At 42.7% G+C, this 27,828-nt stretch overlaps 1 protein-coding gene across 1 annotated transcript in view; it reads left to right on the top strand.

The window, feature by feature from the left end:
* The window catches only part of UTRN (utrophin), a 760,310-nt gene that overhangs the window by 132,442 nt on the left and 600,040 nt on the right, over positions 1 to 27,828 (top strand). Inside the window, exons 3-8 of the mRNA XM_056853742.1 lie at positions 8,090 to 8,182; positions 10,508 to 10,585; positions 14,218 to 14,310; positions 15,721 to 15,893; positions 18,063 to 18,178; positions 18,850 to 19,004. Coding sequence (XP_056709720.1) covers positions 8,090 to 8,182; positions 10,508 to 10,585; positions 14,218 to 14,310; positions 15,721 to 15,893; positions 18,063 to 18,178; positions 18,850 to 19,004 — 708 coding nt within the window. The remainder of the gene's footprint in view (positions 1 to 8,089; positions 8,183 to 10,507; positions 10,586 to 14,217; positions 14,311 to 15,720; positions 15,894 to 18,062; positions 18,179 to 18,849; positions 19,005 to 27,828) is intronic.

Below are 27,828 nucleotides of genomic sequence, written 5' to 3' on the forward strand. Positions count from 1 at the left end.
CACCCGCCTCCATGGTAGGTGAGCTTGCTATTCTCCCATGCGGGACTGCACAGAAGCCACGAAGATGAAAAACAGAGTTGCACTTACCTGTAACTGTTGTTCATCGAGTGGTCTTCTGTGCAGGCACACATCCCTCCCTCCTTTCCCCGCTGTGGGCTACTGCTTGGTGGCTATGGTGGTCTTCCACGGCGGCGAAGGGAGAACTGAGGGGGGAGCGCCCCTCCTCCCTCCGTCACATGACCATTGGGCGGGAAGCCGGCTCGCTCTCGGCCTGGGACGGAGGGGAGGGGGAGCGCTCCAGGCGTTCTGAAGCTCCTAAAAGCTTTCTAGTCAGTTCTCCGCGGCTGGCCTGCGCAAGCGCAGTCCCATGCGTGCCTGCACAGAAGACCACTCGATGAACAACAGTTACAGGTAAGTGCAACTCTGTTTTTCTGTACCTTTCATTTGCACAGTGAAGGAAAGAGATATATCCAGATATCAACAGACTGTCATTTACTGATGGCCATCTACACCAGTTATTTTCCAACTTAAATTCACTGAAAGAACCAAGTTCTGGCACATACAAGTTACCTAATGGTTTAGAGTTTGTAAGGTCACAATAAAGTGAAGAAATATGTTTAGGAAAATATGTCTGAAAATGCTGTGTCAAATGCAATAGTATTCTGTCTCAGTAATAATGTATTTCAGCATAGGTGGTAGGCAGAAGTTAGTTCTCACTTGAAATGATCATCCGTATGTACATTCTAGAGATTAAAATTCTTGTCTATCCAGCATGGATGTCGTGATTTAGGCTTTGTCAATGTCTAAGAAAAATCCCTTTGAAGTAGTTGGGTCATAGCCTCATAGAGAAGATTATCTCCTTCTTGAAGCCTTCTTGAAGTAGCAGCACAAAGGATAATTCAGATAGCGGCTGATCACTTAGATATTTCTTTGAAGATGGGAAATTACATTTCAAGATCTTGTTAAAATAATCAGATTCAGTCTTATTATTTACTTCAGTGTTCTGACAGGAAACTTAGCTGAGTTCAAAGAATGTAGAGAGGTCTGATCCTCTTGATATACAATCAGAAACAAAAGTAATAAACTAGCTTGGTTTAGGCTCAGACAATAACCATTTGGAATTTAGAAGCAAATATATAGATTTAACATAGAACAGCTGCACTTTTTGTACAGATGTAATAATAATTAACAGCAAATATAATATGTATAATCATATCATTCAGCCATGGTGGTGTTAGGGGACAGGGTCTTGTCATGATACCCATTGGTATGTGGAGTCCCTCAGGGTGCAATCCTCTCCCCAATTCTCTTTAAGTTCTATATGCACCCTCTTGCCCAGCTAGTCCGGAGGTTTGGGCTGGGATGTCATCAATATGCTGATTATGCCAAGATGTACCTATTGATGGACAGCTGGCCAGACACCATCCCAGATATGTTGGCCAAGTGTCTGGAGGCGGTGGTGAAATGGTTAAAACAGAGTTGCCTGAAATTGGATCCATCAAAGAGGGAGGTCCTGTGACTGTGTAGGGGAAGATCCAGGTAACGGACATTGGCTTTCGACTCTTGATGGTGTGCAATTTATACAAGGGTCCACCGTCAAGAGCCTGGGTGTGATTCTGGATGCCTCCCTCTTTTTGGTGGCACAGGTCACAAATACAGCCAGGATGGCGTTTTTCCATCTTTGCCAAGCCAGGCAGCTGATGCCCTGCCTGTCCCACCTTGATCTTGCCACAGTGATCCATGTAAAAGTCACCTCCTGACTGGACTACTGTATCTCACTCTATGCAGGGCTACCCTTGAAATTGCTCCGGAAACTTCAACTGGTCCAGAATGCGTTGGCATGGGTCTTTACAGGGGACCCCATGGAGAGCGCATATACAACCAGTGCTCCGCCAGCTGCACTGGCTCCAGATTGAATAGTGAATCAGGTTCAAGGTTTTGGAATTGACCTTTAAAGCCCTAAAAGGTCTGGGACAATCATATCTGTGGGACTGCCTCTCCTGATACACCCCTAGTTCGCTCAGCTGGTAACACCTTCCTGGTGGTCCCTGGCCCAAGATGTATCCAGCTGTCCTCGAACAGAACTAGAGCCTTTTCAGCTCTGGCTCCAGCCTGGTGGAACTCCCTATCAAATGAGACCCAGGTCTGCAGGACCTAGCTCAGTTTTGCAGCTCCTGCAAGTCTGAGATGTTCTGCCAGGCCCATGACTGAGGACAGTTTAATTCCAGCTGGCCTCCCTGCCCTTTCCCCCTTCCCTTCCCTCATTGTTTCCCTCCTTCCCTTTTCTTCCTCCCCTTCTTTGATTAGGTCTCCCCATTATTATATCTAGTATATGGGCGCCATTTGAAATTAATCTTAGTGAAGATTTTAAATGTTTTAATCAATATCCTCTAAGAGTACATTCTATTTTAATTATATATTTTATTTGTTGTTAGCCACTCTGAGCCTGGAAAGAGCAGGGTAAAAATCAACAAATCAATCAATCAATCAATCAAACAAACAAACAAACAAACAAACAAACAATAAAACCAGGGTTTGTTTTTGTAGGAGTGAGCCTCTAGACTACTTTGGTTTGAGCATTTTCTCCACCCACCACATGTGGCTGGTTAATAAGGTTTCCAGATTGATTTCAAACTATAGTTTGTTGCTTTAACTGAAATACAAACTTCTGTGAAAGATGTTGGAATCTTGGTTTGATATATGGAAGAGAAAAAATCATAGTTTGTGGTTCGAATGTAAGAACAATCTATGGTTTACTACAAATCCAGAAATCTTAATTGAGATCACCACTGTGGGAAAGAAAGACATGAAAAAGTCAATTTTTTTTTTAAAGAAACATATGCTCCTTTTATGTCAAACCATGCTTCAACTATTACCTCTGAATTATGTCTAGACAAAAGATTGCTGAAGTTGTGGCAATTTTTTCCCTTTGTGGGGAACACTTTGATTCCTAACTCTGAGGATAAGTTAGGCTCATTTACTTACTGAATAGGCCTACATAGAACAAGCAACATGTAGTGATAGTTTGGCTATTATTATTACTATTACTATTATTATTAGACAATGACGACAACAACAACAATAATAATAATAGACTTTCTATACTCTCCTCCCCCACCAAGGCGGGGCTCAGAGAGGTTTACAGGGTTCAGTATAATTCAGAAATACTATTTCATGAGATTCTGGGTGGTGGGATGCTACTTATGTAGAGAGAGGAAGGAAGAAGCAACTTGAATAGAGCTGTGAAGGGATTGTTGGCTTTTATTCAAAACATGTTGTTTGGCAAGTTCTGAAATAAATATAGTTGTTCCTATTTACCTCCATTTTTAGAAGCAATCTGGTTGACATGTGGAAATTTTCCTATTGTGATTTTCTGTTTACTTTCAAAAAAATCTAAGCAATGTTTTTTTTTAAAAAGAACATGGCCACTTCAACAAAACAAAGATCAACGAATACATGCTTCATTGTACTCTTTGGATAACTTACATACAAAAAATGCCTTCTTTTCCATCATAAAAATATGTTTGGAAAAAAGGCATTCTAAATTTAGGTGCTGGGCTGGTGAAATATGCAGAAATTCATTCAGTTAAACTGTTGTTTTACCCTGCCTACTGACCTTTCTGTGCTGTGAATGGTTTCCCACATCAGATTCCCATGTCTTGGCTGCATGATACAGATGAACCAGAAAGTTTCTGTCTTTATAGTATAAGAGTGTTCAAGTTTCTCAAGCAGTTAAAAGTCACTTACCTTCCTGCTGAATTAGCATTATCCAGTTTCTTACATTCTGTGTCCCCTGTTTGTTTCTTGTGAATATGAAAGTGGGCTGTCAGATCATAAAACACATAATCCACATAGTAACTAAGAATTACAACAGCAGTCCTTTAAAATCTAAGAGTACTAAGCGGGCAACAGCTGGCCAGACGCTTCAGGGGGAAGCACTGAAGGATTGTGGGAGCCCTTCCAGCTCTTCCCTGCCTGATAGTGAGAGAGGTTTCTCACATTTAGTCCTCCAGCCTCAAAAGGTTTGCCCGAATATTCACCAATTTAATGGATATATCCCTTTTTAGAATACTAAATCCCATTGTGAGCAGCACCTGACAACATTGGAAGCAGAATTATGTCTTCTAAGTTGAAATCAGTCGAGCTCCTTAATCATTCTTGCCATGCTTCGAAGTATTACCAAAATTTGACTGCCCAACTGTTCCCTCATTGTTAATTCGACAGAAAGACTACCAAAATTCAAAGAGAATTTTCCCAAAATGAGTTTTTATAAACACAATACAATCTCCACTTTTTAATCAGAAAATTGCATGCCTCTCCAGTTTTGCAGCCAAAGCGAGGACCAGCTAGCGCTTCACACCATGACCTAATTGGTTGGGATAATCCTCCTTGTTTGTATGGAGACCAATGCTGAAAACAGTGTGTGTGTGTGTGTGTGTGTGTGTGTGTGTGTGTGTGTGTGTGTGTGTGTGTGAAGTGCCGTCAAGTCGCAGCCAGCTTATGGTGACCCCTTTTGGGGTTTTCATGGCAAGAGACTAACAGAGGTGGTTTGCCAGTGCCTTCCTCTGCACAGCAAGCCTGGTATTCCTTGGTGGTCTCCCATCCAAATACTAACCAGGACTGACCCTGCTTAGCTTCTGAGATCTGACCAGATCAGGCTAGCCTGGGCCATCCAGGTCAGGGCGAAAACAACATAGAGAGCGCTTAATGATGTTCTGGAGGTGGATGTAATAAGTTCTTTTGCTGCTTTCTCAGCTTCAGAGCAGACAGTGATCACTAATAGACTGGAACAATTGAGGTCTAGACTTCTGGTAGTTAAGAAGGGTTCCTCAGCATTAATGTCTCAGATCTCCCTTCCCTGAATGGTGGATGCTGAGGTGATTTTGATAAAATCAACTCTAGCCCAATCTTCCTCTGGTTCACTCAACCCTACCGAAGTACCTCTTTCAGACAATGTGTTTCCCCACCCAATTAATATACTTATACCAATCCCCCTAATAAAGGTAAGGGAGAGGAGGTAATACTTAACTGTTGTTTTGAGGATTTTGATTTGGGAACAACAGGGCCTTTGGCACAGAATGTAGTAGATGATTACCCATATCAAGTGTCTTCCCTCAAAAACAGATGTACTTTGTACACTCAGCAAAGGGTTTGTATAGAATAGAGAGGTCCAATTGACAATTATATCGGTTGTCTTGGAACCTTGGGCGGGGGGACAGACAGGGGTCCGGGAGTGCTCCCTTACTGTCCGTGTTGTATCCTGGCCAGGCTATTCCTGTAAGATGGGAGGATGGGAGTGTAGTGGGAGGAGATTTGTTTCACAAAGGGTGACAAGATATGGAAATGCTCTGACCCCTTCTAATCTCTGTCCAATCCTAAGGAATTGACAGTGCGCAGGTCCAGCTAATTCCCTTCTCTTCAACTTTGACTCTGTGTAATGCCAGATCAGTAAGAAATAAGACCGCAGTTCTTCAGGAGACAATCTTGGAGGAATGCTTTGACACCTGGCATGCTTGACCAAGACCTGGGTGGGTGAGGATGTGGTAGTTCTCTTCACCTGGCTTACTCCCCTGGGATACTTGATCCTCCATCAACATTGAACTTAGGGACCAGGGGGTGGGAGGTGGAGTGGTGATCCTTATTTGATACTGTTTTCCCTTCCAGAGGATCCCTGTGAATGTGTTGGCCTGGCTTGGGATGTCGGGGAGAAGGTGGGAGTCCTGCTTGTGTACAGTTCACTCAGTTCACCAGTGGACTCCCTTCTGAGGCTTTCAGAGGTGGGGGCTGAGTGGGCACTGCATTTCCCTAGACTGTTGGAGTACTTGAACAGCCATGCAGAGAGACTTCCTTATTTGGTGCAGCCTCAGACTTCATGGCTGCCGAGGCAACACTGGCACTCTCCCAGGTTGTGTTGATCTCCGTGCACAGGACAGACCACACACTAGATTTGATCTTTTGCTCAGGTTTTGATCTGAATAGTGCGGCCATTTGTGAACCAGTGCCATGGTCAGACCACTTCCTTGTAAGGGTTGGTTTGGGGGTGTCCATTCCCCCTGCAGGGGCAATGAACATATTTAAATGCCTGCGGAGACTAATAGATCCTGATGGTTTCCAAAATTCTCTGTGGGATTTATCTGGACCTGTCGGCAGTTCCCTTGATGAGCTTACTGAGATCTGGAATAGAGGTCTTCAGGAAGCTATCAATCAGATTGCTCCCTGACACCCTCTGCACCCTTGTGTCTCTGTGACTTCTGCATATAATGAGAGTCTAAGAGATCTTAAGAGGTTGTTCAGACAGCTAAATTGGAATCGACAATGAACTCAGGACAAAGCTGTGAGAACACACTATAGAGCCCAATTGAAGGACTATGAGGTGGCAGTGAAAATGGCGAAAAGAGATTATTTTGCCACTTCCATGGCATCTGCAACTTCACAACCAGTTCAATTATTCAGACTGGTTTACCTGGCTACCTCAGACATTCACAAACCAAGGTTACTTTTAAGCAACTATAGCAATGTACAGTTGATGTGGCTAAACCTTTGCTGTTATTTCTACTTCTTAAGTTATTTTGGTGTCTGACCTATGGGCTATTAAGCCTCAATAAAGTTACTAGTTCAGATTGGTTCAACAGATGAGCACCCCTTTGGTATGTCCAAAGGTTTATACTGATTTGGCCCTCAGCTGAATTAATTTGTGACCTTTTTTTGTGGATAAAGTCTCTAAGCTCCGCTGAGCGTTGGCTGCTGAATTTGATAACTGTAATGGGATGGGAACTCCTCTTGCATTGCTTGGTTTTCTTTTAGACTCTTTTGGCTTGCTCACCCTTGCAGATGTTGATAGGATCCTGACAGTTGTGAAGCCAGCTGTCTGCTCCTTGGATCCTTGTCCCTCATGGCTGGTAAAATCATGCAACAAAGTGGTAAGTGGCCCTTTGAGACAGATGATTAATTTGTCTCTCTCACAGGGCTGTTTCCACAGCTCCCTTAAGGAGCAGATTGTTAGACCTTTGCTAAATAAACCCTCTTTAGATAAACAGGAGCTGGCCAATTACCACCCAGTGTCTAATCTATTTTTTCTGGGGAAGGTAATTGAGCGAGCAATGGCTGAGCATCTTCAGGTCTTCCTAGATCTGCTCTTGACCATTTTTAATCGGGCTTCAGGCCTGGCTTTGGGGCCGAGACAGCACTGGCTGCTTTGGTTGACAATCTCTCTTTGGTCCTGATTGATCACCTGGCCTCCCTGGGGGTGAGGGACACTGTTTTCAGTTGGTTCTCCTCATCACTCCAGGGATGTTCTCTGAGGGTTGCTATTGGGGAAGAGAGGTCTTCCTGACAAAACCTGAACTGTGGGGTCCCTTACGGTTCAATCCTGTGTCTGATTTTATTTAGCATATATGCATCTTTTTGCTGAGATTGTCAAGAGGTTTGCAGTTGGGTGCCATCAATATGCTAATGACACTCTGCTGTTCCTCCTGCTGGATAAGAAGCCAGCGGCAAGGCTCTCATCACTATCCCAGTGCCTGGATGGCTGAAGTTGAATCCATCCAAGACGGAGGTCATGTGGCTGGGCAAGACTGTGATTCTAGCTGGAGGGTCACTCTGGAGACTTGATGGTGTCCAGCTGACAGCTATAGTCTGTAACTAACCTTGGGGTGTGGTTGGATTCTGCGCTATCATTGGATAAACAAGTGTCCCGTCGGCGTTTTTTCACCTATGTCAGGCCCACCAGCTGGCTCCTTATTTGTGTGGGTCAGACCTTGCCACATTAATCCATGCAACGTACACCTCCAGACTAGACTACTGTAATTCACTCTATGTAAGGCTACCCTTGAAAACACTTCAGAGACTGTAGGTAGCTAGAATGCAGCTGCCAGGTTGCTGACCAGAACATTATCATCAGTTGTGTAGATAAAATGGAGCAGAGGAGAGTTAAGTAAGCCAGTTTAGGTTCCGATTGGGAAGAAAGGTGGACTATAAATGAAGCAAAATAAGTTTAAAAAAATCCTAAGCTAGCACTCAACACTACTTGATGCTGGCTCTCTTAATTTTTTTTTTAAACTAAAACTAAAGGCTTAATTTTGTTTTACAGTGTGGAAAGCCACCAATAAAGGACATGTTCACAGATCTTCGAGACGGGAGGAAACTGTTGGATCTCTTGGAAGGTCTCACTGGTGATCCACTGGTAAGTAAAACATTAATTTCTGTCAAGAATAAAAATATTGGTAGGTTGGGGGTTTTTTTTGCTTTTTTTTAGTACACTACCACAGTTCTCTGCCTACAGTTGTTGAATGTATATGTTCAAAGTGGCATGTAGAAGCCATATCACTCCTGTCTAGGCTCTTCTACTCTGGCTCCAATTCAAGGTGCTAGTGTTGACCTTTAAAGCCCTGTATGGTTTGGGACCAGCATACCTTAAGGACTGCCATCTCTCATACAAACCTACCTGACTGCTATGGTCATATTCTGAGGCTCTGCTTGGGGTTTCCCTGCCTCTGAAGTTTGGCGATGGTAACCCCAGAGAGGACTTTATCAGTTGTGGCACCAAAATTATGGAACTCCCTCGGCAGTGGAATTCCCTCCGCAGCTGGTGCAGACTTTTCTGTTCTCTCTCTTTGGTGTTCCCTCAGTGACTCCTCCTTCCTTCTCTACGTTTACTTGCTATTTTTGTGTTTTGTGTATGTATTTTAGTTTGGAGTTTAATTGGTTTTATGATCGGTTTGTTTTAAATTGTTAGCTACCTTGGTGGCCCTGATTGGGCAGAAAGGTGGGATATAAGTTTTATAAATAAATAATAAAGTCTAAATCCTTCTGGTAGATCAAAGCTTCAACTTACAGGTAGTCTTTGAGACTTCGAAACTGTCTTAGAACCCTGATTGATTTTTTAAAAGTACAGTCTTTACAGATGCTGTTAACCCCCCGCCCCCAGGAACAACTGTGTGATGGGGAAAAATTCTGATGTGGGCAACTGTGCTCTTCCTTTCATGGATTTCCAGTGCAGTTTTTCAGTGGAAGAAAATTCATCCATGATCATTTCCTAGTTGTTGTTAAACTTCTAGGCAGTGAACTCAACAAAATTAATGGGACTGGTCAGAATCTTCAATCTTATACATGTATAGTAGTTCTGTGTTGAAGCACTTTTCACTTCTGGCATGGATATCTAAAATAAGATGACCCACTTTTTGTTTAGAGGAATTAATAATAGAAGTATGTGTGTGTTTAGAGGAATTTGTTTAGAGGAATTAATAATAGAAGTGTGTGTGTGTGTGTATAATCGTATACTTAATGTACACTCTTTTAGTAGTTTATAAAACTGAAGGCTTGTTATGGTGAGATTGTCCACTGTTTACCCAATAATAGGTACAAACCCACAAATTTAAGTGGCTAATAGGAAGTATGATGTTGTCTTTTTTCCAGATATAAACATACGTGCTAGTTCATATTACTTGAGAAAACATGTAGTTATTTCTCTTAATTTGATGTAATTTAGGACTATATCCAAGACCTTATGAAATAATATGTGAATATCTAGGGAATGTCATGGTGCAAACTTGTGACTGTATGAATAATTTTGCTAAGAATAAGCAAAAATGAAACAAAGTTTGTCAAGGACAGGTGTCAGTTTGAAGCTATTTCCATGACTGCATGAGAATTTGGTCTTTTACTAATTTAAGCTTTGAGTACCTTCTAAATACTGGCAGTTCATTTAAAAAAATCTCTTTTGAAAAATCAAACTAACTTGTGCCTTTAGAAGATATTATTACTAATGTCATTTCTCATAAGTTAGCAAGCACACATAATGGACAGTTCCTCAATTTGTGTGTGGCATGGTTTTCTTTTCTTGGAATACATAGATGTAAACCATGCTTAAAAAGTATATGTAAATATCCTGAAAAATATAATCTTATACCAACAGGAAATTTCTTGGTTAGGATCCAAAAAACCATCCACTTAGTTCCATATGCCTAAGGGAGATTTGGACTTGTTTCAGTCAAACAACAGCCACAAGGAAGCATTTTTTGAAACTGAGGAGACCAGCGAAAGCTATTTTTCATATGGCATGTGGGAGTAGATGCCAAATCACCCCAGTGTGTATATCTGTATCTCTGTGGTCCATAGAAAAGTTTATAGCAGCAGGCTCTTCAGTATAACAGTGAGATTAAAAATAATGTGACAGGACATGTCTGGTTAAACACCTGAATGTCTGATAAAATTATTGCTTTTCTAAAAAAGAAGTTGCATATCCTTTTCAACAGAACAGTATTTACATGGTTCTTGTAGGTTATCCAGGCTGTGTGACCGTGGTTCTTTACATGATTTGGGTAAAATAAATGGATTTGTAGTCAACTAGACTTTTTTGAATATATATTGAAAAATCCAGTAGTCTCTCTCCCCCTCCTTTTTTCCTGACTGTTGATTGCTGAACAGTGTACATTAGAGGCAACATTTTTTACCTTAGTTCTGCTTATTATTCTCGTATTATTTAACAATGTATGTTTGGTTTTTAAAGCTCAAAGAACGTGGATCCACAAGAGTCCATGCCCTGAATAATGTCAACAAAGTGCTTCAGCTTTTACATCAGAACAATGTGAGTTTCTGTGAACTGTTTATTTTATTTGATGCCCTCAAAACTAATGATGATCGTGTAACTATTAACTCAAGCTGCATAACGGCCTATTTGACTGTATTCTGAAAACCTGGAAGTTGGGAGGAATTAATAAAATGCATCACACCTACATCTTAATTCCCAGAGTCAGGTGTACTTGTGATGATAGTTCACTTATAATTAGAATGAACTTGTATTTCTTGTTCCTGAATTCCTGAGTATGAGACTTTCTGAGGACTTTGTAGCCTGTAGCTCACGTCTCTTAGTTGTTATGCAAGTAAGAATATTGTCGACTTTTATACTGCATGTAAGTAAACACACACACTTTTTTATAGTGTTGCTAAGGGCAAATGACTTTTTCTCTCCAAATTAATGTTAATTGTTAGAAAATGTGGTAGAAGTAATCTACACTACTATATGATTGTCTTTTCTTGAGCTGGCAAAGATTTAATTTTGAACATGACCTACTAACATAAATGGGCTTAAAGACTGGGTTCTAGAAGATGATTAAATATTCTAGCAGATGATATGTGGTAGAAACTCTGCACTGATGAGCTTTCTAATGAAAAAGTCTCAGTGAAAGAAATTACCTCCCTAATAATTGGGAGTTGGAACTCTGAAACCTTTGGAAATATTTGTTTTGAATCAGACTGAATTGAATATTTGCATGTGAACATTTTTGGCTTGAAAAGTGCTTTCAAAGGGACAAAATATTCCCTGACGGCCTCAAATGTTTCAATAGCTGTTACAGTTCATTTCCACTTGATTTTTTTCACTTTTAATAAAAGATGTATCTTGTTCATGAAAATACTAAAATTCCACACAACGAATGTGTATTTGTACAAATGAATAATTTTCTTTACATAGGTTGAGTTAAAAAACTAACCTATGAGGATACAGTCAGCATTCTCATTCCTGTACTGAGAGTTCATGATAATAGGCAGTGAAAACATATTAATTTCTATAGCATTTTTGTAAAGTGTTTAATGGCTCTTGGAGAGAAAGTTAGGTTGCAAGGTAATCTATGGCTAGGCCACAATATGATATTCATGACTGGCTTGGATTTGAATATGGGACTTCTGTATCCAAATACAATACTGTATCAGTTGTATTGCATCTGTCCAAAAGTGGAACTTGCACAAGAGGATTTAACAATGGACTATATAGAACAACTTTCCACATACCTGTGAGGGTTCCTGACCTCTCTGTGCAAACTCCATAAAATCACTTGCTCAGACAGTCATGCAGAAACAAGAAACTTTAATTGGAAGCTTCAGATGATACAGGCCGCACACTGGTAAAGTTGCAAGTGAATACAGATTCACAAAGACAGAATTATAACCCCTACAGGGAAGCAGATGTCAAACGTATGTTATGGGAATCTACGAGATAATTGTGCATGGTACAAAACATCAAAGAACACAGAGCTTGTTAGTACTATCTACCCACCAAGGCCACAGTGGTGGAAGGGAGTCAGTGAGAGCAAGGGAGGGACGTGGGAAGAGGGAAGACATTCCAACCTGGGGCCCGTCAGACCCTGCGCCTGAACCAAGGAAAGTCAAGAGGCCTGGGCTGCTTTTACGAGCCCAGGGAGGGGGGGGGGAAACATACAAGGCAAAGGCCTACCCAAGGCAAGGCATACAGACCCTCACAATACCTGGGTACTGTGAATTTTGTGTTCGTAGCCCCTCTCAATGCCACATGATTATTGGGGAAGGCTAGGTAGAGGTCTGCTATATGAAAAAAATCCCACAAGGAATGTGTATATAAATAAAGGAGTTTGTTGGAACCTGGGCTATTTGTTCAATATTTATACAAATTGAAAAGAGAGAGGAGATGGGCTTTGGTAGACTACCATTGTTTGTAGAAACCAGTGATGATTGGCTTTCTCATCTCTTTGGTGCAGGAAGTAAAGTAAGGGTATTCTTTTTGTATTCTTTGTGGAGCAAGAATGTTTTATGGGGATATGTGGTGAGAAGGGAGGTGTGTGTGTACATTTTCTTTGCTTTTAAAGAGGCATACTGTCTCCCTGTTCGGTGGCAGTTTTTAGGAATGTTTTTCTGCTGTTGTGAAGTATACATGAACCTTTCCCATGTTGCTCACCAAAATTGTATTTCTTGTCTCCCTTGGTATCAGTATTTGTAGACTACTGCACCTGGGCATAATTATTTTTGTTATTCTTCTAAATATTTCTTGAAAACTTACTCAGTGCAATTTGAATACCTGCTTGGGCATGTTCACAATGCTGACAACATTGTTAAAACATAATATTAGATAATCTATGCCATTTGCTTGAAAAGAGAAATAAATAAATACTTAAGATGAGGAAGGGATGCTGTGGACTAAAAATTGTTAAGCAATAGTATTTTAATTATGTCTATTGGTAGCGTTTGAAACAGAAAGTTTTATTCTTGGTAGTACGTTCATCTTGATTGTAGAGATTCTGCCAAGCCAAGATATTTGTAACCTGTTCCATCGGTCTAAGTCTTTTTCGATTTTGAACCACGTCTCTCTGTAGTTCAAGTTGAATAGAGTGTCTTTTTCGGTTGGGATTCTTATTCCCTGATATTTGACACCCGAAGTTCATGCTCTTAGGAACAGTACCGTCCCAGATACAGACCATGCTGTCAGGGTCCTGACTGGGGTCTGACCTGGTGTTGTGCAAGTGTCAAGTGTCATGCCATGAGGCATGCTTATTTTTGTTCACGTGCATCTACTGGGTTTGTCTTCTTGTGGTGTCAAGCACTTTGGCCTAGCTTTTGACATGAGTTAGGCCCGTTGCTGGACAAGTGTCATTATTTGGTTTCGTTTCTAACTGTGCAAGCAGCCCACTCTCCCATCCCCCCTCCCTACTCTGACCTTGAGCCTCTAGCGGGCCTCACAGTATTATGGCTGGCTTACTCCCCAGCTTCCTGCCAGGCACCGCTATCTTTTGATTCCCAGGGCGCTTTGCTCTGCACCTGGGATGGGGTCATTCTTAAAGTTATGCTTTGTAGTATTGGTCGCAGCTTTGAACTCGCGGATTGCTTATGCTGTATTCCTACGTGCTCCTCAATAAATGTTTACCTGCTTCTGATTCACCTGTCTGAGCAAGTGACTTATTGCGACTGCCGAGGGCAGCTGACGAACCTCACACATGCAAAAAGAAGTGTTCCAATACGCTGTTACGGCGGCGAGAGTTCTATATGCAAGATACTGGAAAAACAAGGAAATCACAGAAATATTTGAATGGGTCACAAAAATGATGGCGTACGCCACGATGGCAAGACTAACAAACCTACTACACGGCACCAATTAGAAGAGCACCAACAAAAGTGGCGACCATTCTACTAAAAGTACGGATGAGAACTGGTCTAGGCCATCCCCAAACCGCAAGGACAGTGCACTAAGGATTCCACCCGAGCCACAGCAGGGAGAACCCACTATTTTTACTATGAGACAGACCAAATGTGTTTTTGTATATCTATATATATAGATAGGCAACATTTCAGGACAAAAACTCAGTAATGAGTATTTTTTTCCCTTTTTTCCCTTTTTTCTTGTTTCTGTACCCCTTTTAAAAATGAATAAAAGCATTAAAATAGTATTTTAATTAGATCTTTCAATGTTTTCAGGTGGAGCTGGTGAACATAGGGGGAACTGATATTGTTGATGGAAATCACAAACTGACTCTTGGCTTACTGTGGAGCATAATTTTGCACTGGCAGGTAAGGGAGCCTGGTACTTCGTTTTCTTCAGTCTTGCAAGAATAATGAATTTGCATTTTAATATCTCCAGCTGTAACCTAAAGGCCCATAAGGTGAATTTGGGATGTGCGATTTTCTTGTGCCACTCTCCCAACCAGTCCTGAAAGCCTAGGAACTTAGGAGCTGCCTGTAATGTGGATCATATATCTTGTAGTTGGAGAAAAAGAAAGAAAGCTCCAATGTGTGCTCAGTAGTGCTTGAACCTAACCAAAGCAGTTGTTTTTTGTTTTTATTTTTATCCCACCTTGACTGTGAATTCATAAATAAAGTAGATCAGAAATACTTCTGACCTTGAATCCCATTTTTCATTTTCTAGTCATGCTTTCAGGTGAACTCAGTCAAGTTTGATTTCTTGGTATTGCATATTGTATTTGAAGAGTGGAATGAGTGGTTCCTAAGAACATCTGTATCTTTGTAGCACAACACAATTTTATACTGATTTGAACCAAGGTGACATTGACATATGAAGCAGAGAAGTCCAGCTTGCTCAGTCAACAGTAGTAAAACAATGGCAAAAATGTCAGATTGCCTTCCCTACACGCAAATCAAAATAGAAGTCTACTCTGTTGTAGGAGCTCCTGAACTGGCCAGACAGCTGGTGGTATATGGCATACTATAACTGCTACCCAGGAGAAGTATGGAAGGAGGGAATACATATATCTAGTCACATGTACACCTCCCTATCTCTAGCTTGGCAGTTCATACATTTGAATATAACCAAGTATGTCCTTGGGATGATATAAGAGGGAGAGAGGAAGACTTGTATAACTAGATTAATATTTACTGAATATAGTCACAGACAGGGAAGCAAGGAGGGGAGGTAGATCATGAAGTTAAAATCGCACAAATCCAGAGTGCAGTAAAGCAAAAAAACAAAACAATTCCTACAGGAAATGGTAATTTTGACTAGTTTGTCCACCCACTGCTAGTGCAAGCAGAGCCCACCTCTGAATGTATATATGGAGAGAGAAAAGAAGAGTGAAAGCAGTTGTAAAGGTGGCAAAAGGGAGCAGATGGTATGGAGAGGAAAAGATTGGGTGGGCATATCATAAAGCTCTAGCTTACTGGAAAGAACAGGCTGGATAGCCAATGTGGCCATGAGGAAGAGGGGAGAAGGAAAGCAGCATAATGCCGAGGGGTAGATTAAAAGCAAAAGGAAGCAGGGGAACATTGCAGATTGGGAGATAACAGGTATCTGGAGTGGAGTTAGACACAGTGGGAAGAGGAAGGAAGAAAAAACAAGGCACAAGCAGTCAGTTGGTGGGATGCCTAGGCTTGGTTAAGTCTATTTTCAGAGCCTAAACATATGTATGGGTTTAGGTAAGTGTATTATATATGTACTTGAAGGCCTTTTATGTGTGTTCCTTTCAGGTCAAAGATGTTATGAAAGATATAATGTTGGATTTACAGCAAACAAACAGTGAAAAAATCTTACTGAGCTGGGTGAGACAGTCTACTAGGCCTTATAGCCAGGTCAATGTTTTGAACTTTACCACAAGCTGGGCAGATGGGCTTGCTTTCAATGCTGTGATCCACAGACACAAGTAAGTAGATACTTGTAAAATACTGCATTATTCATGAAATAAATATCTTCAGAATCTTCCTTTCAGAGGGATGGACATTGCTTATTGGGAAGTTTTTGTTTTTAAATGGCAGCAACAAATGATAATAGAAGGAAAGTTGCCAAAGAAACATTTTTGTTGAGCATTAAGCTTTTTGTTGTTCTTCCCATTTTTCAGTAAATAAAAAATATTTGAAATTGTTCTAAAGCCCACTTGGCATGTATTAACTAGAGAGAGTGTGAGAGAGAGCTGGCTTTTTCTTGTACAGAGATTGTTAATTTGAGTAAGGAACAGTCAATGGCAATAATGGCTTTTGTTTTTAAAAATGCATCGGAAAAAGTAAGAGAATTTCTAGAATCTTAACTAAACCTGAGATGAACACTGATAGCCCAAAAATGCATATATACAACTTAAAAGTAAAGGTAATTAATATATTTTGTGCTTTATTTCAAGTTTAGTACTGTAGTATTGTGCTAGCTGAAACAATGAAATTTCCGGGAACCTGGTATCCTATACTGTTCCCGAGTGTCGTGTGAACTTTGGAGAGAGGTTTCCAGGGGTTCTGCAAGGTGCAATGGGAAAGAACAAAGGCTGTGATTTTCTGTGGTGTATAACTTCTAACTCATTTTTGAAAATGATATTTCACACTTTTAAAAATGATTCAAAGATTATTAGAATAACTTGTTACCCTGTCTCTCTGCCTTTGGTAAATCTCTCAGTTTTTAATCTGATGTGGTTAAAATTGTGGTAGGAATAGGTAGGTACATAGATGATCTGCTCTGTTCTTTGAAAATTCATGATAAAAATATTTGGCTTACAAAGAGTCTGCTTTCTTATCATTTCCTTTTGATAAGGGGATTAACCAGAGCATGCATAGTTAATTTTCTTCTCATGCAAATTCCGTGTACTTAAGATATTCATCATCATTCACACATAGGAGTGTCTCATCCAAGCCTGGTTTGGTGGTCGATAGCAGACCCCCACCATAATATCACTATTATTTCTTACTCCTTTTATTTTACCCATAGAGTCTCGACTGAACTTCCTTGCTCAGATTCATGTACTTCTTCACAAGTGTACACATCTTTGCCATATAATGCTACTCCTTCCCCCTTTTAAACAAGTTGTACCCCTCCATCTCAATATTCCAATCATGAGTGATATCCCACCAAGTTTCAGTAATGCCTATTAGGTCAAAATCCCTTTCCTGTATAAGGGCTTCAAGTTCTTCCTGCTTGTTTCCCATACTCTGCGCATTAGTGTACAGACATCGGAGTCCATGTGAGCCCCAAGGTTTTTGTTTCTGAACTTACGTTCAGTTTACGTGAGTTTATGTTTCCTTGCATATATGGCACTCCCTGCAAATCTTTATTGTTCTCATCTCCAGTTATAGTCATTGCTAGGGTTTAAGTTCTTGTCTCACTCCCCCGTAGGATTTAGTTTAAAGCCCTCCTTATCAGGTTGGCAAGGCTCTCACCAAACACATTTTTTCCTACCCTCGTGAGGTGCAAGCCATCTCCCGATAGAAAAGCTTCATCTCGAAAGCGTAAGCCGTGGTCAAATACAAAATACATTTATTTACGGCAAAAGCCAGAATAAAAGTCCAACTATAACCTGTGAGAGATTAAGGTCTCTCCTGTTTAAAATATCACAATTTAAAAACAGTTAAAACCAATAATTTACCAGATAAAAATTAGCCCGTCCCGGTGATTACCTTTCCCGTATGGATCTTAATTGCAGCAGAGCAAAATTTGACAACTTGAGAGGGACAAAAAGAGTCCCCGTCCCAAAGAAGAATTCACAGATTCATTGAGAATGAGTCCATCAGTGGCTACTCGCCATAACGACTAAAGGAAAACTTCATAGGCAGTAAACCTCTGAATACAAGTGTTAAGAGGTAGCATCCAAGGAAGGCTTTGGCCTCTATACTTGTTGGTTGGCCCTTCAGGCCAACTACTTAGCCACTATGTGAAACAGAATGCTGGACTAGGTGGGCCACCACATAACCCAGCAGGGCTGCTTTGATGTCCTTATGGTGTGTGTGAATCAGTTTGAACGATTAAAGTAGAAAATAAACAATATTTGTTGTGGTTGTAATTACTAGGTTTATGAAGTTGCTTATTATTTTATCCCCGTGTTCTTTGTTTTCAGGCCTGAGCTGTTTAGCTGGGATAAAGTAACTATAATGTCCCCTATTGAAAGACTAGAACATGTCTTCAACATAGCTAAAAATCACCTGGGGATAGAAAAATTATTAGATCCTGAAGGTACAGTATAATTCTACGCAATGGAGTATTCATATGTACATTATTTGCTTTATTTTTAATGTAGGTACCTGGAAGATATGTATGTATGATACCAGTGTTTATACATCATATTAATTGTTTGAAATTACTTTTCTATGTAAGTAGGATTCCAGTATTTTATTACAGTGCATCAAGATAATTTGGGATCTTTGGGGAAAAAAACATGTTTCCTTGCTACAGCATGTTGTTTATGTGAACTCTTAATCTGTGTGTTTTTCTGACCAGCTAATAGAATTTCCCTAACCTTCATAATGATACTAATTAATCTGTGGTAAGCTGATTCAAGTGCTGGGAAAAAAGGTCTTCCAGATTCTTTCACATCTCAATCAAGGGTGATAAAACAGTATTTTGAAATAGTGTTATGGTGGGAGGGAAGTTTATGCCTACATTTCAACTAGTAGAAAAAATGTGAATGAGGACTGCACTGCTAACTTGTGTTTTTGGCAAGGATGACGAATAACACTCTGCATATTAAAAGGAACAGCCCCTCTAGAACATTTATAGACATGGTGATGCAAGGGAATTGCAACATGAGTGTAACTGAACAAGTAAAAGTAGTTTTGTACTCTGGGCATGATTTTCACTATAATCATCAACAAGAACATCCAATAAACATCTCATTTATTTTTCAGACGTTGCTGTACAACTGCCTGATAAGAAATCCATTATCATGTATTTGACATCCTTGTTTGAGGTTCTTCCTCAGCAAGTTACCATGGAAGACATTAGAGAGGTTGAGACTCTTCCAAGGAAATACAAAAAGGAATGTGAAGAAGGGGACACGCAGGTACAGTGTGCTAATGCCTTCCCATTTCTGGCAGGTTCTCTTGTGTAATATTAGGTGGCATTCAAAGGTCTCTCGCAGAAAAACTAAATTCAATGTATCTTGATAAAGCCAGTATTAAGAAAGCTGAACAAACTTGTACAGTTGGAGGATTCTAACTGTATAAAAGCCATGCTGTATAAAAACCATGCTTCCAGTTTCATCTTGGTCAGTAAAGTAAATTGGTATATTATTCAGAATTGATCTCCAAGAGTTCCATATTGTACCAGATTTTCAGTCTAATTGCTTATTGTTCCTTTCTTGAAAAGCAGTTCCCCTTGAGTCCATGGACTGATGTATATATCTCCCTTTTTTATTGATATAACTATGTTGGCTCGTAATATGGTTATGTTTCATGATCAGACAAACTATATGCTAAGATTTTAATGTCAAAAGCAAACATCTCACCTCTGGCTGAGAGTCTGTACACAAATTAATATTTCAAGCATCTGGTGGGGCATTTTGCCAAGTACTTGTCAGAGATCTGAGCTTGTACTTGTATCAGGTTTGGTGCTGCATACTACATTCAGGCATCCGGAAGCTGGACCTGTTACATAAGTTCATACTTAGAAAGGGCAGGTTATTTTTACAACTGAGGTCTCTTTAAGGAGTAGAACTGATGAAAAATCACACCTAAAGTAATTTTGAAATGTGTTTTGTTGCTGCATAAAAATATTATATGGCATCACACCATTTCTCCCCCCCCAAAAAATAGGCTCAATTGGTTTTGCAAAGGCAAAGAAACAAATGGTGCAGAGGGAAATGATTATTTAATAATTTCTGCAACCCCATTCACGTTTTGCGTGCAGCGTGGGGCATTAATAAAAATAATATGAAAGATTCTCCCTGAAGAAGTTCAAGTGTGTGTGTGTGTGTGTGTCTGTTTGGGGGGGGGGCGGGGCTGGCCTTTTAAAGTACGAGCCTCCTGTCTCCTTAAGCTTCTTTCATCATTGTAGGGTGGCGTATTCCTCCTAATGATTTTTCATGGAAATAAACGGCAATACCCAAAGTTGATGAGTGGAAGGATAAGATGTTAGAATATGCAAACATGGCCAGAAAGATCTTTATGATTAGCTCCACAGATAACAAGTCTCTAGACCAGTTCAATGAGAAATGGCAACCATTTTATACCTATATATCAGCAAGCACATAGTGTAATTCTTTTGCATCTTTTTCTTCTTTCTCTCTTTAGAAATTTAGTAAGTAAGTAAGTTAAACAAATATATTGAAATAATATAACCAGCAACACAAAGAAAAAAATAGAATTGAAATGTTTTTGTATTATATAATTGTGACCATAAGAATCAATACTAGATACAGACGGACTACCTACCCTTCCTTCCTCTCCCCCCCTGTATCCCACATTTATAATAAAATATTTTTTAAAAAATAACCAGCAATTTTATTGCTAGTTACTGAAACAACTTCAGGCTTTAGGCTAATAGGGGACTGAAAAAGCATACATAATAAGCTCATTTAAAAAATAATAATTCCATTTAGTGTCTGAAATGGAGGCTGATATGTTTGCCATGGAGAGATATGCAAAAATTCAGATGCAGGCCTCTGTTTTGGGTGTTAATTACAAGTGTGATGCATGAGCTTACTCATGCTTCTTGTTTCTCCCATGGCTTAAATGTCCAAAGCCTCTCCGAGCCGGCTAGTTTTCATCCAATAACAGGTTTTGCTTCTCACAAGACTTTCATATGTGGATACTATTTGCAAGTAGGCCAAATACTTGTGGTTTACTCACATCTGCTGTACTGTGAGTTACAATTCCATATGATGCTGTGATGTCCGCTTATATACTGGAAAATAAGGTGATGATACTTGCAAAATAAGGTGATGATCTCCTGTGTTTTTAAATATCTTCATGAAACTGCTGGGAGAGGTCATTGGAGATTTGGGCTGAGTTGTCACCAGTATGTGGATGACCCTCAGCTCTATTTCATGCTTCCAGTGGATCCCAGTGAGCCTGTGGAATCTTTGAACTGATGTCTGCAGGCACTTTTGGGATGGGAGGTCCAGTAAACCAAAGCTTAATCCTGACCAGGTGGTACTAATGTTGGATGGAAGGACTGACCTGGGATCTGAGGAGTCCCCTGTACTGGATGGAGTTGCATTCCTCCTAAAAAAGCAGGGTCAGTGTGGGGATGCTGCTGAGCTGATCCTCCAGTTAGATAAACAGGTGGCAACAGTAGCCAGGGTGCCTTTTGCCACTCTCAGCCTTTTCTAAGAAAGATCTTGCCAGTGTGGTACATGCCTAGTAACAGCTAGATTAGATTTCTGCTGTGCACTCTGTGTGGGGTGTAAGGCTTTCCAGCCACCCTGGGCAATTCCCACAAAGTCACTCGCTCAGACGACCATCTCAGAAGCAGGTAACTTTATTAAGAAGCATCAGGTATAGCTAGGCCCCTACACGGTCCGAGCTGCAAGTGCTCACAAGTACAAAAGTGCAAGATTATAAACAGTACTACATTGCAGGTGTCAGTTACATGTTTTGGGAATGAAACGATAACAGTATCCAAGACTAGGCTAGAGAACACACATCAAAGGAGCTCGTTAGCAGAAGCCTGTAGAAGCCAAGGTCAGGAGGGAGGGGAGGGGGGAAACGGAGAGAGGAGAGAAAGAAGAACATTCCAGCCGAGGCCTACACAAGGAATATTCCAGCAACAGCCTGAACCATCAGACAGTAGCCGCTTTTACGGGCTGATCAGAAAGAGACAGGGCAGTACCTCACATTCTGCCCCCCTTAAGGCCCCCCTACCCCCGCCTCGCCCGGACGTGGCTTGTGGGGATAAGCGGCATGGAACTCCTGGACCAAACGGGGGGCCGCCACATGAGGAGCTGCCACCCATTCGTCATGGGCGGGGCCCAGATGTTTCCAACGGACCAAATAGAACAATTTACCCTTTTTCAGTTTAGAATCCAACACTTTAGAGACCTCAAGATGCACCTCCCCCCCACAACCGTAGGAACTTCGGGTTTGGGTTGAGGATAGAATTGGGGGGCTGCAATGTATGGTTTGAGCAGGCTAATATGAAACACCGGATGTACACCCCGAAGAGACTTAGGGAGAGCCAACTCAACCGTGACGTCATTAATGACCCGAATAATAGGGTAAGGACCCACATACTTGTCACTGAGCTTTTTACAAGGGTGTAGCGATCGTAAGTTTTTGGTGGAGAGATATACTTGACCGCCCACCTTGAGTTCCCACCCGGGGGATCGATGTTTATCTGCTTGATCCTTGTACCTGTGTTTTGCCCGCTCCAGATTTTTCTGAAGCCAGGGCCACGTCGTTTGTACCACCTGCACCCAGTCCTGCACCCCCTGCACTCCCTCCATCTCAGGGGTAATGGTAGCAGAACCAAACGGCCCAAATTCCTTCCCATACACAACTTGAAAAGGACTGAAACCTGTAGAGGAATGAGGGGCGTTATTGTAAGCATATTCAGCAAAAGGCAACAAATCAACCCAATTGTCCTGGTGGTAATTCACATAACACCGTAAATAACACTCCACTACAGCATTTACTCGTTCAGTTTGACCATCCGTTTGAGGGTGGTAAGCAGAAGACAAACCCTGTTCTTTTACCCCCATCACTTTCAGGAAGGCCCTCCAAAACTTAGCCACGAACTGGGGGCCCCTGTCGGAGAGGACCTTCCGTGGGACAGAATGAAGTTTCACCACGTGATTTACAAACAACCATGCCAACTTTTGAGCCGAAGGCAACCCAGCACAAGGAACGAAATGAACCTGTTTCGAAAATAAGTCAGTTATCACCCACAAGACGGTTTTACCCCGACTTGGGGGCAAATCAGTGATAAAGTCCATGGCTATTACTTCGCAAGGCATGGTCGGGGTTTCCAGAGGCTTAAGAAGCCCTGGTGGCTTTCCCATACGTTTTTTTGCAGTGGCGCAGGTGGGACAGCTGCGTACAAACAAGTCAACATCGGCTGTCATGCCTGGCCACCAAAACTGATGTCGTAGCAAATGCAATGATTTGACAAACCCAAAATGCCCTGTAAGTTTGGCTCTATGTACCATTCCCAACACCTCTTTTCTAAGAGTTTCTGGTACATACAGTCTATTTCCATGAAGCCAAAAAGCCCCCTGTCGGGTAAGGGTTGAGGAAAGGGTCTGATTCTTTTCCTCCAGTTGCGAGGCTTCCTTTAACCTCAGCTGAAAAGTCTCCGGCACTCCTTGAAGAGGAGCAGAGTCTTTAGCTCGAGCTTGGGCACGGGTGGTTACTGACAGTCCCGGCACTTCCCCCCTCTGCTCAGGGGTGAACAATGACTCAAGCGGTCGATCAAAGTCATTTCGATATTGGGGAAGTCGGGACAAGGCATCCGCCAAAGAATTGTCCTTGCCAGGTACATGCTTAAGGACAAAGAACTGCGCCCAACGAACTTGTTTTGCCGTCAACTTTCTAGTCCCTTTTAAGGCTTCTAGATTTGTGATCGCTCCAGACCTCAAAGGGGATCTCCGCCCCTTCCAGGAAATGTCTCCAAATAGTGAGAGCATGTTTTACAGCCTCTGCCTCCTTCTCCCAGATGGCCCAGTTTATTTCAGATTGGGAGAATTTCTTAGAAAAATAAGCACACGGTTTTAGCTGGCCGCCCTCGTCCCGTTGCAGAAGGGCACCCCCCATGGCAACGTCTGAAGCATCTTCTTGGACTACGAAAGGTTTGTCACAGTCAGGGTGAATGAGAACGGGTTCAGACGTAAATAATTGTTTGAGCATCTCAAACGCCTGCTGACAGTCTGAAGTCCACTGTAGTTTGGCAGACGGTAATGTGGCAGCTGCTCCCTTTCCTTTCGTGCGCAACAGCGAGGTAAGCGGGAGGGCTACCTGAGCGAAGTTTGAAATAAAGTTCCGATAAAAGTTTGCAAATCCCAGGAATTGCTGTAATTGCCGACGCGTAGTGGGGGGGTCCCACTCGACCACCGCCCGAACCTTGTCGGGGTCCATTTCTAAGCCTTGGTGGGATATTACATACCCCAAAAAGGTAATGGAGGGCTGGTGGAAGTCACACTTAGAAACTTTGGCATACAGTTTATGGGCGCGCAACCGCTTCAACACTTCACATACCAACCGTACGTGTTCTTCCATTGTTTTGGTATAAATGAGAATATCATCAAGATAAACAATAACTCCATGGAATAACAAATCATGTAGAACTTCGTTGATCAACTGCATGAACACACTCGGAGCTCCCGTAAGTCCGAAAGGCATCACTAAATATTCAAACATCCCAAAACAACAAGAGAAGGCAGTTTTAGGTTCGTCCCCTTCCCTTATTCGGATGTGGTGGTAGGCTTCCACTAAGTCCAGTTTAGTGAAAATCCGGCCCTCCTTCAATTGTGCGAGCAGGTCTGGAATGAGAGGGAGGGGGTATGCATTAGACTGAGTGACTGCGTTCAGTCTTCGAAAATCAATACAAAGTCTCAAATCCCCCGTTTTCTTCTTTACGAAGAAGGCGGGAGCCGAATATGGTGCCTTGGAGGGGCGAATGAATCCCAGTGCTAAATTGGTGTCCAAATAGTCCCGTAGCACGGCCTTTTCATTTGGACTCATTGGGTAAATCTTCCCTTTAGAAAGCTTGCCGTCCCCCACCACTTCAATCGCGCAATCGGTGTCCCGGTGAGGGGGTAACTCATCACATTCCCGAACATCAAACACATCGGTAAACTGGGCATACTCTTTGGGGAGCTGTGATTTTTAATCTTTGGCTGGCGGTGCTTCTATCAAAGCAGCCGCCTGGTTTTTAAGCGCCCTTTCCCGCCCGTGGCGCTCACAAAGGGAGTGGGGAAAAGTAAGGGTCCGTTCAACCCAGTCTATGGAAGGGTTATGTCCCAGCAACCAATTCATCCCCAAAACAATGGGAGCCTTGATGGGGGCAATGGTAAAATGAAGCAGTTCCCACTGTTCACCCATGCCCAATGCCACCGTGGCCGTACGATGAGTGACTGGTCCTCCTTTAAAGTCACTACCGTCCATTTGGGAAAACCAGATGGGTTCGGGCAACTTTACCCTTTTGTAAGCCCTTGGCCTAACCTGAACCAAAAACCACATCGAGACAGTCAGTTCCAAAGAAGCTGGTTTTTACTGGTCAAATAGGTTAACAGAGCATAAAGAAAGGGTGACAGCAATGGAACTTGCTGGCTTGCACTTGGTAATATAAAAGCATAGAAAAAAGCAAGAGATTACAAAACACAAACAGCCCCGTGGTTCCCACAGCTTCAAAAGGGTTTAGGTATGCATAACAGTCCTTGAGCCTGGCCAGTGGGAAAACGAAACCAACTGAGACACAGGCCTGACATTCTGCCCCCTTAAGGCCCCCTCCCATCTAGCAAGGGGGACGGCTTGTCCGGGTTGGCGGTGTGAAAGGCGTTCACTAAGTGTGGGGCGGATACATCCTGTGCACGCACCCACTCGTCATAGGCAGGGGGGAAGTGCTTCCAGTGAATTAGGTATTGTAGGGACCCATGCCGTATACGTGAATCCAGGATCTTTGACACTTCAAAATGTTCTCCCCCCCCCACCATCACGGGTTGCTCAGGAGGCGGTTCCGGGTGCCATTCCGAGGAGGCGACATGAGGCTTAAGGAGGCTGACATGGAAGACTGGGTGGATACGTCTCAAGGTTTTAGGGAGAGTCAGTTCCACAGTGACAGGGTTAATGATCCGGGCAATGGGATATGGCCCTATGTACTTGGCACTGAGTTTGTGGCAAGGGCGAGTGGACCGCAGATTTTTGGTGGAAAGATATACTAATTCACCAATTTGAAAGTCCTTGCTGGGAGAGCGATGCTTATCTGTTTGCGCCTTATACTTGCGCTTGGCTCTTTCTAGGTTGCCAACCAGCCAAGGCCATGTGGTGCGGAGAGCATGCGCCCAAGAGGCCACGTCAGGATCCCCCTCCCCCTCGGTTACCTCAACAGGGGCAATAGGACCAAAGTCATGACCATACACAGCATAGAAAGGGCTGAATCCTGTAGATTGATGTACAGCATTATTGTAAGCATATTCTGCAAAAGGCAACAGTTCCACCCAATCATCTTGGTGGTAATTGACATAACAACGTAAATAACATTCCAATACAGCATTGACACGTTCAGTTTGCCCATCCATTTGGTGATGATAAGCACTAGATAGACCTTGCTCCACCCCCACCAACTTGAGAAAAGCTTTCCAAAATTTTGCCACGAAACTACTTCCGCGGTCGCAGATTATCTTGCGCGGGAAGGAATGAAGACGGAAAACATGTGATACAAAGAAGCGGGCCAACTTGGGGGCGGAGAGAATACCCGCACACGGAACCAAATGTACCTGTTTTGGAAATAAGTCAGTAATAACCCACAGTACAGTTTTTCCCCCACTAAGTGGGAGATCCGTCATGAAATCCATGGCAATCACCTCCCAGGGCTTGCTGGGAATTTCCAGCGGTTGTAACAGTCCCGGGGGCTTGCCTTGAGACTGTTTGACCATGGCACAAATAGGGCAGCTGCGAATGAAGGAGTCCACCTCAGAACGCATCCCCCCCAAAAAAACTGTCTGAGCAACAAGTGAAGGGTTTTCAGGAACCCAAAGTGCCCAGCAGTTTTAGCTCCATGGGCCAATTGCAGGACTTCTCTTCGAAGTATCTTAGGCACATATAATTTCGAGTCTTTGTACCGACATCCACCTTGCTCAAGTAATCCTTGGGGCAGGGTCTGGACAGTGCGTTCGGCTAAGCACTGAGCACGAAGGGAGTCCAGGAAGGAGTTGGAGAGGGTCACTCCCCCTCCTCCCGCAGAAGAGGGTGGATCAGGAGCAGGTGGCGATCGAGGGGGGGGACTGGTTGCTGCGGGGCACCGGGCACAGATGACGCAAGGGGGGGCGGTGAGGGGGCCGGCTGGTTAGGGTTGAATACCCTGTCGGTCACCGTGCGGTTTCCAGGTTGGGGTCGAGTTTGGGACCGGGTCTGTACAGCCAGTACGGGCAGGGCTCCTCTGTGCGCCGGGGTGAATAAAGAGTCTGTTGGCCGATCAGGTTTTACTGGGTATTGAGGCGATCTAGATAGGGCATCAGCAAGTACGTTCTGTTTCCCGGGCACATGTTTAAGAACAAAACGGAATTGAGCAAAGAAGTCGCCCAACGCTGTTGCTTTGCGGACAATTTATGGGTCCCCGTGAGGGCACCTAGATTTTTGTGATCGGTCCAGACTTCGAAGGGGACCCTGGACCCCTCCAGGAATTGTCTCCACAGAGTAAGGGCATGATGGACGGCTGACGCCTCCTTTTCCCAAATGGGCCAGTTCAGTTGGGCATGCGCAAACTTTTTCAAGAAGTAGGCACAGGGGTGAAGGAGACCGTCCGGTCCACTCTGGAGAAGAGCCCCCCCCATGGCGACATCGGACGCATCGACCTGTACAATAAACATTTGGTTCGGGTCCGAGTGCTGCAGTACAGGTTCAGAAGGGAAAAGCCGCTTGAGGGCTACAAAGGCAGATTGACATTGATCAGTCCAAAGTATTTTGGCAGAGGGCAACTTTGCAGAAACCCCTTTACCCTTCGTTTTTAGGTCAGTGATTGGCAACACCACTTGAGCGAAGTTGGGATTGAAACGGTAGAAATTAGCAAAGCCCAGGAATTGCTGCACTTGTTTGCTATTGGAGGGTGGAGTCCAGTCAAGTACCGATTGGACTTTAGCGGGGTCCATGCTAAGGCCACGATGAGAGAGAAAGTAACAAGGAAGTTACTTTCTCCTGGTGAAATTCGCATTTAGACAGCTTTGCATAGAGCTG

The sequence above is a fragment of the Euleptes europaea genome, chromosome 7 (genome assembly GCF_029931775.1).
Source record: "Euleptes europaea isolate rEulEur1 chromosome 7, rEulEur1.hap1, whole genome shotgun sequence".
In the NCBI taxonomy this organism is placed as follows: Eukaryota; Metazoa; Chordata; class Lepidosauria; order Squamata; family Sphaerodactylidae; genus Euleptes; species Euleptes europaea.